The sequence below is a fragment of the Cyprinodon variegatus genome, unplaced genomic scaffold (assembly GCF_000732505.1).
Source record: "Cyprinodon variegatus isolate N-32 unplaced genomic scaffold, C_variegatus-1.0 Scaffold650, whole genome shotgun sequence".
In the NCBI taxonomy this organism is placed as follows: Eukaryota; Metazoa; Chordata; class Actinopteri; order Cyprinodontiformes; family Cyprinodontidae; genus Cyprinodon; species Cyprinodon variegatus.
In genome coordinates, this window is record NW_015151103.1 from 66,789 (window position 1) to 78,058 (window position 11,270).

At 41.0% G+C, this 11,270-nt stretch overlaps 1 protein-coding gene across 9 annotated transcripts in view; it reads right to left on the reverse strand.

The window, feature by feature from the left end:
* Positions 1–39: 39 nt before the first annotated feature.
* LOC107096795 (dynactin subunit 1-like) overlaps positions 40–11,270 on the reverse strand; it is a 46,679-nt gene continuing 35,448 nt past the window's right edge. For 6 of the 9 annotated variants that reach the window (XM_015393609.1, XM_015393611.1, XM_015393610.1 and 3 more), the window contains 18 exons: positions 10,973–11,164; positions 10,734–10,850; positions 10,499–10,651; positions 9,962–10,122; positions 9,655–9,823; positions 9,461–9,529; positions 9,158–9,370; positions 8,864–9,025; positions 8,161–8,292; positions 7,894–8,022; positions 7,493–7,635; positions 7,251–7,417; positions 7,075–7,086; positions 5,442–5,569; positions 5,179–5,362; positions 3,837–3,910; positions 3,624–3,713; positions 40–3,514 (listed from right to left, as the gene is read on the reverse strand). In XM_015393609.1, coding sequence (XP_015249095.1) covers positions 3,377–3,514; positions 3,624–3,713; positions 3,837–3,910; positions 5,179–5,362; positions 5,442–5,569; positions 7,075–7,086; positions 7,251–7,417; positions 7,493–7,635; positions 7,894–8,022; positions 8,161–8,292; positions 8,864–9,025; positions 9,158–9,370; positions 9,461–9,529; positions 9,655–9,823; positions 9,962–10,122; positions 10,499–10,651; positions 10,734–10,850; positions 10,973–11,164 — 2,433 coding nt within the window. In that variant the 3' untranslated portion in view covers positions 40–3,376. The remainder of the gene's footprint in view (positions 3,515–3,623; positions 3,714–3,836; positions 3,911–5,178; positions 5,363–5,441; positions 5,570–7,074; positions 7,087–7,250; positions 7,418–7,492; positions 7,636–7,893; positions 8,023–8,160; positions 8,293–8,863; positions 9,026–9,157; positions 9,371–9,460; positions 9,530–9,654; positions 9,824–9,961; positions 10,123–10,498; positions 10,652–10,733; positions 10,851–10,972; positions 11,165–11,270) is intronic. The other 3 variants (XM_015393605.1, XM_015393607.1, XM_015393606.1) reach the window with 3 other exon arrangements.

Consider the following 11,270-nt stretch of genomic DNA (forward strand, 5'->3'; position numbering starts at 1 on the left):
ACTTTCAAATAAATACACTATGCCCAGCAAATTAAAAAAGAAAAACAAAATAGAACAGAAAAAACAGTCTTTGGCAAAGAAACAGTTTTCCTTCATTAAGGTTTATCTGAATCCAATCAACTAAGGTTGATGTCTACAGGTTTAAGGCTGCAGACTGTGTCCACCTGAACTTAAACAGCTTCTTTTGTTTGATCAGCATCCAAATTTTCCTCATTTCATCAATTCATAAAACCCTCCACCTGTCTGTGGGGAACCTAATGTGCTGGATTTTGTTCTTTTAGTGGCTCGTGCAAATGATGAAACTGAAACAAAGATTAAATTTTACATCCCATAATAATTTCCCTTCATACAGGCAAGCGAAGCGCCAAGAGCAATTCCAACCCACCCCCCCAAAAGATTACCAACAGCCTCACAGTTGCTCCTGCTGTGTAAAGTTTATAGGATCCTGTGAGTTTAGCTGCAGAAATCACAGGAGTAAGGTTGGTAACGGTGCGAGTCTGAGCAGCAGGCATCACTTTATTCAGTCCAGGTTATCAGTTCAGTTCAAAATACTTTATATATCCCAAAGGGAAATATGATTGTGTCATTAGAATGACTGAAAGTCAAACCAGGCTTAAACACTTTTGGTAAGAAAAAACAAAGCAATGCAAATTTGAGGCAGATTTTTTTCTGGTAGGTTAATTTGCTGGTGCAAATTAAATGCCGGACCAACAATAAAGTATTTTTTTTTTCACCTCAAAGCTTTCCTGTTGTGGGTAATTACTAATTTATAGTAAGTGCTTTGGTGAGATCAAGCAACTTTCATTGATTGTTTCCTATAAAATACGTTTTTTACAAACATGATAATGGAATAACAGTTAGCATGAGGATTGCAGCTAGGATTATTGAAAAACTGTTAGAAATAGTAATACAGTAATAATAGAGAACAATCTTGTTTTCTTCTATTATTTGTTCTAGCAGTATGTATATACGGTGACAAAAATATTTTGCAAGTTCTCCCACTTAGAAATCATGGAGGGTCTGAAATTCTCACTGTACAGTGAATAAAGAAGAAAACAAGGAAGGTCAAATTATTATTATTTTTTTTTTTTACAATTTTAGATCGTACCCTGCTCTTTTCAGACAGATTCCAACAAATCTAGCACGACAGACCATTTTAGGCTTAACGATAAAACAAGCTCCTCACAGCCTTCCTGTTCTCTGCTAAAACTCTTGCTCTTACAGTTTCCTTTTAAACAGCTACTTCAACTTTGCCTTATTTTAAAAAAATGAAACGGCTAACTTTGAATTTTCACTACGAAACAAATTTAATTCTGAAGATTATTGGGCAGAAAATTATTGGATTTTTTTATATTTTCTAACCAGCTGGCTGACCTCTAAAAGGAGCTGAACGATAAAAAAGATAACAAAAGGCCTGAAATCTGTTTTTAACAGCAGAAGGTGACTTATGCGATTGACTGAAGATATGAAGTGTTATGCTTATTTTGGGGCACAAATTAAAACCTACCAAGGGTTTCTGACAGTAAAGAATACATTGTTTAAAATAAACTTTTCAGATCTCAGTTTAATAATTTTTCATCTTCACCTAAAACAGAAGATAAGCAACAGAACTGGGGTCAGTTTCACAAAGCAGGTTTAACAAACTCAGCAAGTTGATATAGCCTATTGTCGGGAACTCTGAGTTTTCAGTTTCACAACGGCTGCTATGAATTAGTTCAATACCCTCCAAGTAGGTCCACTCAGAGTTGAGCGCGTGTATGAAAAGCCATTATCAGTGGAGCGCCATTTCAACGAGTCACCATTAAAAAGGCAACAGGAAGTGCCTATTTCATCCCACTGGAACTAGAGATTATAAATAAGAAATTAAAAGGAAAAAATGGAGAATGTGTTTAAAAAACAGATAAACAGCACCACTGCTGCAAAGGAGAGGAAGAAGGACAAGGAGAAAATTGTTGAGTTAATCTATAGGTTTGTATGAAGTGGGCAATGGCAGGCCGTTATACATTTATTAAAAGCTTCTATTATTTATTAACTCTCCTCTCTGTTGTTCCATTTGTAGATCACTACAATAAGATTCTTCCAGATAAAAATCACACTCCTAGACAGAACTGTAGTAATATATTTTCTTAATAATTTTTTTGCAGCAGAAACTGAATTTCAGAAAGTAGAGAAACAAAATTATACTGGTAAGAATTAAGTTTTACATACCGGAAAGGTTTACGCATTTTAAGTGGCGGTTTTGACATTTATCAGCTTGACTCAATATGTATTCATGGTATCTGAAACATATTTCTTCATAGTCAAAATCATATAAAGGATGTCCTGTAACAACAGTAATATGTAGATCTGAAGTTATTTTCTAGACATCTAGAATGTATATTGTAGATGTGGAGAATGTCAATTTGTTTATAAAGGTCATTTTGACAAGGAAAACATTTTTTTTTTCAGATATTAGGAATGCATATTCAGTAAAACTAATATATATCAGAACGGCTTGCCACAGTCTGCTGTAACTGCGACAATATTACAGGTTTATTTCTTGAATGGTAGTAGATCAATGTATCTATTTAGGTGAAATCATCTGGACAGCATGGGGTTCTTAAGTTTGATTCTGTTTTACATTACACAGCAAGTGTCTGTGTCAGCTGCTTCGGATGTTATCATCCCAATAAATGGTCGTAATTAGCGGCTATCAGTCCCATAGAATGGCTTCTGATTGTGCCAGTAGGCTCATTGGGTTGTTATCATCAAGTGAATCCTAATCCTAACCCTTAATTCCTTTTCACCCCACTGAATTATCCATTTATGTGTAACCTGAAAATTATTTCAGTAGTTCTTCATGTACTGTAAAATAAATAAATAAATAAAAATAAATAAATCTCATTTTGTGTCAACTGAGCTGTAGAATCCTCTCCCCATAAATATTCATTCACTGTAAAAAGGTGCTAATTATTCTTTAATAAGATTCTCGTCAAACGAATATGCAATGTTTGTTTTTAAAACCTAATGTGTCTAACGGACCTACTGTAGTGAGTTACTTTCTTTATGCACAAAAATCCCCAAAAAATCTGATTAAACTTGGAAATAAACAATGCGATTGGTTTTAAGGAGAGCAGAGACTGAGGACACTCTAAATTTACTGGGAAAAAAACCTGCTCCCAACCAGGTTATCTCTGGGGAGACTGTTACTACGGTGACTGAAACAGAGGTTCAGTAAACATGCATCGTGAAACGGAAGCCTGATATCTTTACAGAAATAAACTGCAGGTGTGCTGAGATCTTAACTACAGAGCTGCTAGCATATCTTCCATTTGATGCTTTAAATCCCTCTTGATTTTACTTGTTTAGCCATTTATGGTGCCACAAAAAGCAACATCTAGGTCTGCAGGAGACTGTGGACTCTCTGCAGCTGGGATTGGGATAGAACCAGACGGTGGACCCGCTCCTGACCCCGAGGACACGGCACCATAACTCGACCGACCAACACTGTGTCCGAGTGTTTCTCTTCGGTTGCCTGGGGAAAAAAAAAAAAAAAAACTTTCAGGTAAGATCTGAAGATTCCCTGATGCCTGTTAGCCAGGAGGCCCTGAGTTGAATTTAAGTTTATAACAAAGAGCTCTCACCTTAACAAAGGAGGTTGAAGGGAACGTTGCAAAGTCTGATGAGACTCTAGCTCCAGGCTGCAGGTTGACGACATGCTCTGCTACCTCACCCTGAACAGAAGCAGAGAAGAAGAAGAGATGAAACCCACTGATGCTCGTAAAGTTGGCACTTCCTTAGCTTTAAACCTTTTTTCTTCCATATTCCTGTATGCTTGGTTTTATTTTATTTTTTACCTTCAGTTTGTCCAGAGTCTCTCTCAGGGACTGAAGACGTGCTGTCTGTTCCAGGAGCTGAGCACTAGGGGTCACTGTTGGACAAATAAAACATTATCAAACAGCCTCACCCCGAATTCCCACATCCTCCTCAACCTCCCCGTCCCTTCCAAAATCAGCATCTCTTCGCCCACGTCTGCGATAAGAAGTTGTAACTGAATTTGACAAAACTTTCAAGCCTTTCATCATATAATAAATAGTTTGATGAGATGAAAATCTGCTTCCTTGTATGTTGAAGTAACAGGCAACCATACAATAAATTAAAGTCTTATTTATTGGGAATATATGAAAATTATGCTCTACTTTGTAGTAACCCATCAATCGTTATCCCTATTTTACTTTGACAAACTGGATCTCCTTGATATTCATTTCCCTGTTAGATACGCTTGCAAGTGTGGTTCTTGACCTAGATTCTAGCAGAGCAAAAAAAAAAAAAAAAAAGCTTTGTTCTGTATTTTTAAGGTGAAGGACAGAGGACACATAAGTGGACGGAGAAGTTCGGAGGAGTAACGGTGGACGTGGAATAGTTCTCGTTGGTTAACATGACCTCGCAAGTGCTCCGCCGGACATACGTGAGCGGGGCGGAGCTTTTACAGAGGATGTGGAATCTAAGGGTAACCTGTTCCACTCCAGACATGAAAGGCAGTCATTTACTAAAGCTGTAATATCTATTTAAACGAGTTGAATTGAAACATCTATGGTTCAAGCTTTACAGGGAAATTTGTGCTTCTTTAAAGGTATAGTGGAAGATTTTCTTTTTCCCAGCGGATCATCAAAATAAGTCGTCCTCCTGTCAATCATTATGGTGATTTGTTTACGTAATGTCATCCTACGTGGTCCTCCCCAGTTAGCCATCTTTTTCTGCGCAAGCACACTTTCAGGCGTATATCTGTGGTGAGCTACGGTTTCAGACAGTTGTTAAAGCTCACCTTTCTCACAGCGGTTCTTTGAAAATGGCAGAGGGTCTTAAGAGAAGAGTGTCTATGAAGTGTATAACCAGAAGAAAAGGCCTCAGAACAGGCAGATATATCCCAGAATGGTAAGTTAACCTAGTTCGCTATTAAGTCCACTATATAGTCCCCGCTCCATATGGTCGTTGAGGGATTTAGGGGTTAGGGTGGACGTTCGGACACAGTAAGCTTGTATGAGCCATGAGAACAGCATGGGCTCATGCATGCTCTCGCACGTGTTTAATAGGCGTTCCACTCAGGAACGGGTACAGGGTTGTGCATGTGGATGTGCAGGGAGGAGGGTAAGTAAACTCAGAGTCAGCCATAATTAACTGGTCCGATTAACACTTTACCTGGCGACTTCCCAGTGATATCCACCACCTTGACATTTGCACTCATCTGGAGCAAGGTCTCCAGGAGCTGGTCGGTCTTGCGGTAGAGGGCACTAGAGAGCACTTCAGGTCGTCCTTCCTTGGAAGGAAGTTTGGTCACGTTGAGCGACGGCAGAGAGGCGAGCTGAGTACGCATCTTCTCAGCCTGCCGGGGGGAAAGCATCATGTCGGATGATGGGATGGAAGAAAAGGAAAACCTGCGGATGATGGGAGAAAGTCCTTACCTTCAGCCTGTTGTTCTCGTTCTTCAGGTGTTTGATGCAGAGCCTCTGAGCTTCAATTTGCTTCGTCAACAGAGGAGAGTCGATCACCTGAGCGCCGGAACCGGAGCCGACTCCTGCCATCATGTTGGCTGTGAATGAGAACCAGAGCGATGGATCAGCGGCTGACCTGAGGCGAGGCTTTGGGTCAATAAAGAAATAAAAGCCTTAGAAATGATCGCCATGCAAAGACAAACCTTTCTACAGTTCAGGTTTTTGCTCAAACCTTCTTCTTTTCAAATTTTGTTTAACAAATCAAGGGCTTTCCTTTTGAGTGAGAAACGGAGACACATTTCTTTTGATCCGCATGGACTTTAGCAACAACATTATAATTTCTCAATGTGCGCATCAAGATCGAATGATTCTATTGGACTGGAAGTAAACGGAATATGAAACTGGTGAAATAGGAGCGTTTTGGTGTGTTTCAGCAGAAGATGTGACTTTGGTACTGTGGTGCAGTCTTATCTTAATAACCCTTCATAGCCAGTTAAACACCTGCAGTGAATGTTTTCCAACATTTGCTGACACATTGCTGGTGGCCTAATGTCTGTCGAGTGGTCTGTCGATTTAAAGAAAAACATCCTGCACAGCGCTCTGGCATCTTCTGATGTTTTGGTTTAACCAAGCAGGTTGGTGTATTTTATGCACTCCAGCAGCCAAATGTGGTGCCCACTCTATTATTTTAATGCATCCATCCGCTGAAACTGATAGAAGAAAAAGAATGTTAATATCTGGTAAAAATATTGGCCAGCCAATGTGTCCGTCTAACCTGTGTAGCTCTACTGTTTCTTTGGTTCTAACCAAGATGAACAGCCTCTCCCATTCAGCCCTTTTGTTTTCATTGGTTTTGGCTTGTCTGTTTGTTTCTGTTTGTTTTCCAAATAAATAAAACGATTAAGGAGGGATCTTGCTGAAATTTTCAGACAAGGTGCGTATTGTAACTGGCAACAAACAATGAACTTTTGGTGATGATCCAGATCAGATCTGGATCTAAGAATTTATTTGAAATATTCTGTTAACTCGGGTAGTAACTTAAGGTGGAGGTCACAATATGTTGGGGAAAATGAGCTACTTGGTGGAGGTCTGCATTCTCCAAGTGCTTTTATTTAGAATGAGGGATTAATATGAGCTGCCACAGCCATGTTAATGCTTCCCATGAGCAAACATAACATTTATCAAAGGAAGCTATAAGCCTATTTTAAGCTCGAGCTAAAACACTGTATAGTGTTTGATCATTTAATATATAGAGAAAACGAATATTTCTAATGACTTCTTTTCCTCATCTATGGGTAAAATATTAGTTTATAGCAGCTAGCTGGGATAGCAGAGTTGGGCACAGAGCAGATGGTGAAAAAACAGTGAAAGACACAAAAAGGGGTAAATAAATGACCATCAAGTAAGTAATCCGGAGAATCACATTCAATTTAAGGGTTTTACTCTTTAAATCGGATTTGGATTTTTTTTTTTTTTGGTGATGTAAAGCATGCATTTTTTTTAATGTCCTGAATGAAACCAAAATCTGTTAAAACAAAAAAAATGGCTTCCTGTCTAAGCTGAATGTCATGCAGAAACACATCAGATGCAAACAGGCAGATACCTTTTTGTTCTTCTGAAGAGTAAAACAGGAGATAAGAAAAGAAGATCAGACAGAAGAGAAACATTAAATACTCTGTATGAGTTCCAATAATACACAGATGGTGTTAGATATGGACTGAAGCAGCTGTTAGAGGAACATGGACAGATGCTTTTACTGTACGAGTTCCTTCCTATCACCTCCAGATATTCCTGAGACAATCGAAGCGATTCCAGACGGGCCGCTCCCCCTCAGTCCGTCAGAGCTCATCTTTGACTGACTGCTGATTCGCTGCTTCAGTTCCATCTTCTCGGACTCGAGCTGGTCGATGTCCGCCTGCAGAGCATCCATGGTCTCCTCAAACTCCCTGCACAGAGGATTGCATTAGATAAGCTGCGACTGCAAAACATCTCTGGTCTAAATAGGTTGCAATCCAGATTACTTCTCCTTCTTCTTCAGCAGTGTCTGCGCCTCGTCCAGACGAGTCTGGATCTTCTCCACGCGTTCGTCTGCGTCTTTGGACGAGCTGTCCAGCTTCTTTTCCAGCAGGCTGAGACGGATGTTTGCCTCACTCAGCTCTTCTCCCTGAGATGTTGCACAAAGTTACCAAGTTAAGAGCCTCTGAAAAGTTTCCTTCATTGTGACTCCAAAGATATATGGTTAATTCATCCAACAGTTGAAACAGATCAGTATCGGATATCAGCTAATACTTTCAGCCCAGGTATTGGATTAGATTGGAAAAAACTGGATTGGTGCATCTCTAGAAAAACCACATTTAATGTTACATTTAACGCAGCAGCGGTGTGTTTAAAAAGCTCAAGAGTTTCTGTTTTTTTCCTCTACCTTGATCTTTAGAGACTTCTTTAGCTCTTTAATAACCGTCTCTCTGTCCTCCAGCTTCAAGCCCAGACCTTCTGCATCTGTGATTTCTGCTCGAAGTGCTCCAGCACGTACATCCACGGGTGGGGGGTTCTGTGGAATGATGGGGAGGGAGACATGAAAATAATATCCTGTACTCAGTGGACATGTTCCGCATAAAGACACATCCAAGTCACTCTGGGTTGCTTTACAACAGTCACATCTGCACAGCAGCTTCACATCCACAGTTACCTTGCTTTGGGGCTTGTCTGAGTCATATTCTCCCTCCTGCATGGCAGTAGCCATTTTATTCATGGTTGCTATGACAATGCTACAGGATTGTCGCAGACACTCGTAGGGATTAGCACCCTGAGATCCATAGATCTAAAAGAAAAAAAGATGGGGCAGAAAAAGTATGTTAAAGGATTCCCTCAGCAGGAGGAGAGATTAGGGCTGAAACAATTAATTGTATTAACTGCGACTCATCGATTATTGAGATAATCAACTAATTCAGTAATCGATTAATCGTTAACTGGAGTATAGACTGTAAAATATACCTTTAGTTGACAGAGCAGCCCACTTATAGCAGTAATTCTAACAAAATTGTAAAAAAAAACATTTAAACATTTTGCATTTAAGATTTAAAAAAAGTTTGTGATTTAAGCTAACTGTGTCATTGAATTCTTTTGGATTAATCGTAAACATCTCCACAGGCCTTGCCTATAAAAGTCCTTTTTATATTTCATCTTCGTATTTCTGGTGAATTCCTGATGAAGCTGTCACTGTCGTTTTAGAAATAAGTTTTTTTTTGTGTGTGTGGAGCCACAGGAAGCTCCTTATTCTCAAGTACAGTAGAAACGTGGTAACACAGTAAGGAAGGTTTGGGATCCTTTTAGTGAGTACCAGTGGTTCTGCTTGTTTTCTTCTGGAAAAAACAGCAGAGCTGGGGTATTACCTGTTCTGCAGCCTTGAACGCCACATCCTCCAGTTTAACTGCTGCCAGGCCATCCTGTTCGCTAAGAGGAGACATCATCTGAGCTCCAGCGGCAGCTACTTCCTGCAGCACTGCAACCACCCATGTCAGGTGTTTCCTGCAGTCGGAGAGTGTGTCGGACACCTACAGGGAAAAATTTGTAAAAGGAGAGCGGCCATCTTAAAATCTCTTAAAATCTCTTAAAATTTCAGCTCCAGACATAAATTTACCCCCAACTCTAACAAACAAGCAAAAGTTTAAATAAATGCTTCCCACCTGTTGTCCAAAGTTAAGCGCGGCAGGGATACCGGGTGCATCTGTTCCGGGCATTCTGCGGCGAATCTTCTTACAGAACTGCCTGATGTCGCTGCAGGATGTCTCCAAGTCCTTCAGCAGCACGGCGAGGTCGGCCTTCTCCTGACCTGCATGCAGGAACGCCCGCAGCCGACCAACCTCTACCGCCATGCAGTCCAAGGCACTCTGGGTAAACTGCACATCAAAGCAAGATAATTTATGAGCAAACTCCTGGTGCAGATTGTGGATGGATGGAGGGGGCAGATCACTTGTGCTTTTACTTACTCTGATGTGATCAGCCAGCTGCATAGTGCACTCCTCATTCTGATCTGCCAGATGGATGCTGTACAGATGCTAACGAATGACAAACATTAAATTAAGTTTTATGTCAATAGAAAAATGCGCATGAAGACGCACCGTATCATCCTCTCATGTAAAGTTGATGCTTTGTTAGCTACAAGGGAAATAATGCTGTGCACCTGATAGTATTTGATGGCCTTGGTGAGTGGTTCCACATTGACCGTCTCGTCCAGCTGGTCTTTGTGCAGAAGGTCGATGAGGGAATCCAGAGATCGTTCATGAACGCTCATCTCCGGGTACAGAGAGCCCACCTTCTTGTAGACATCTACACTGCACTGAGACAAAGCTCTGCCAAACAGACACACAGCCGAGGATGCTGCAATAAATGCAATGTGCTTAATACAGCTCCATGAAATGTATGATGAGAAGAATAAATTAAAGATTGTCAATTGTGACCATCAACCGCATCTCTGTAGCCAAACTTACTGTTCATATTTGTGGAGAGTAGCTTGCAGCAGACTGAGGGAGTAGACGAGGCCGCCGGCGAAGCTCAGCTGCTCACCGACTGCTCCCTTCAGGCCGACTCGCTCCACACAGTTTTCATTCAGGTCAAACTTCTCCTGCGCCTGTTTGCTTATCAGCTCAGCCTGAGGAGGACACGCAAACACAGATGCAAGGAGATGATTCTAGCTCTAACAAATATGGTTCATTTATCCGTCTGAGGCATCCTTTCGCATCAGGTTAAGACGTCGGTCTTTAGAGCTCTTTAAGGTAGTTCAGACCTGGTTGGACTGCAGGAAAATATATGTACTATACTGTATATCATTGCACATATATACTATATAGGCTTCATCTAATATGTTAAAACACCATGATTTGAAAACAAGTGTTTTTTGTATCCTCAGAAAGACGGGGAACCTTTGCACTCCCTCGTGCCTGATGAGGTTCCCATTACATTCCACCTACAATGCACCGCAATGGAGTCAAACACAGGACCTAGCGTTAGCATTAGCTAAAATCTACCTTGTGGATGAGTCTTGGGATGAGCAGCAGGACCAGGATGCAGTCATGGTCTCCACCATGACGAAGGAAGGATTCAGGCATAAAGGAAGTCAGAAGAGACACGTGCCTGTTGGCCTGAGCCACCTCCATCTTCCTCAGCTCCATCTCAATGGCCTGATAAGGCAAACACACTTTGAATGAATATCGATGGTAGGATGCTTCTTGTTAAGGCTAACAAACTCTGATACTGTCTGACCTTGGCATAAGCTTTTGTTTCTGCGAACTTAATCTTGAAATCAAACATTTCTGCTGGCGGCTGCTGCTGAAGCTCTGCTGAGGCCTCCTGTTGGCTGGTAAGCTCTCTGTTCACCTCCTGCAGCAAAAACAGGAGACAAAAACATAATTATTGACTTAACAGATCATGCGTGACCAAAGAGAAAGCTAAACATACTTCAGAAATTAACAATAAAACGAGGTTAAAATGTGTAGGTGTACCTGCAGGTGAGCTGTCAGCTCTCTGTACTTCTTGATGGTCTGCTCGTAATCTGCCACAGTCTCCTGCGCCGCCTCGACTCGTTTCTCAGCCTCACGGACTCTGGCTGCGCCCAGGTCCAGCATCTCTCTGAGCTCCAGCTCTGTTTCTCTAGCGTTCTCCTGCAGCTCATCGTTCATCTCATTTATAGCTTCCTGCAGCCCAAAGACTCTATCAGAACCCTCTATGCAGACGATATGCAGATAAATGCATCTATAAAGACTCAGATTATTGTTCTTTGACACAAGAACCAAAAAACTG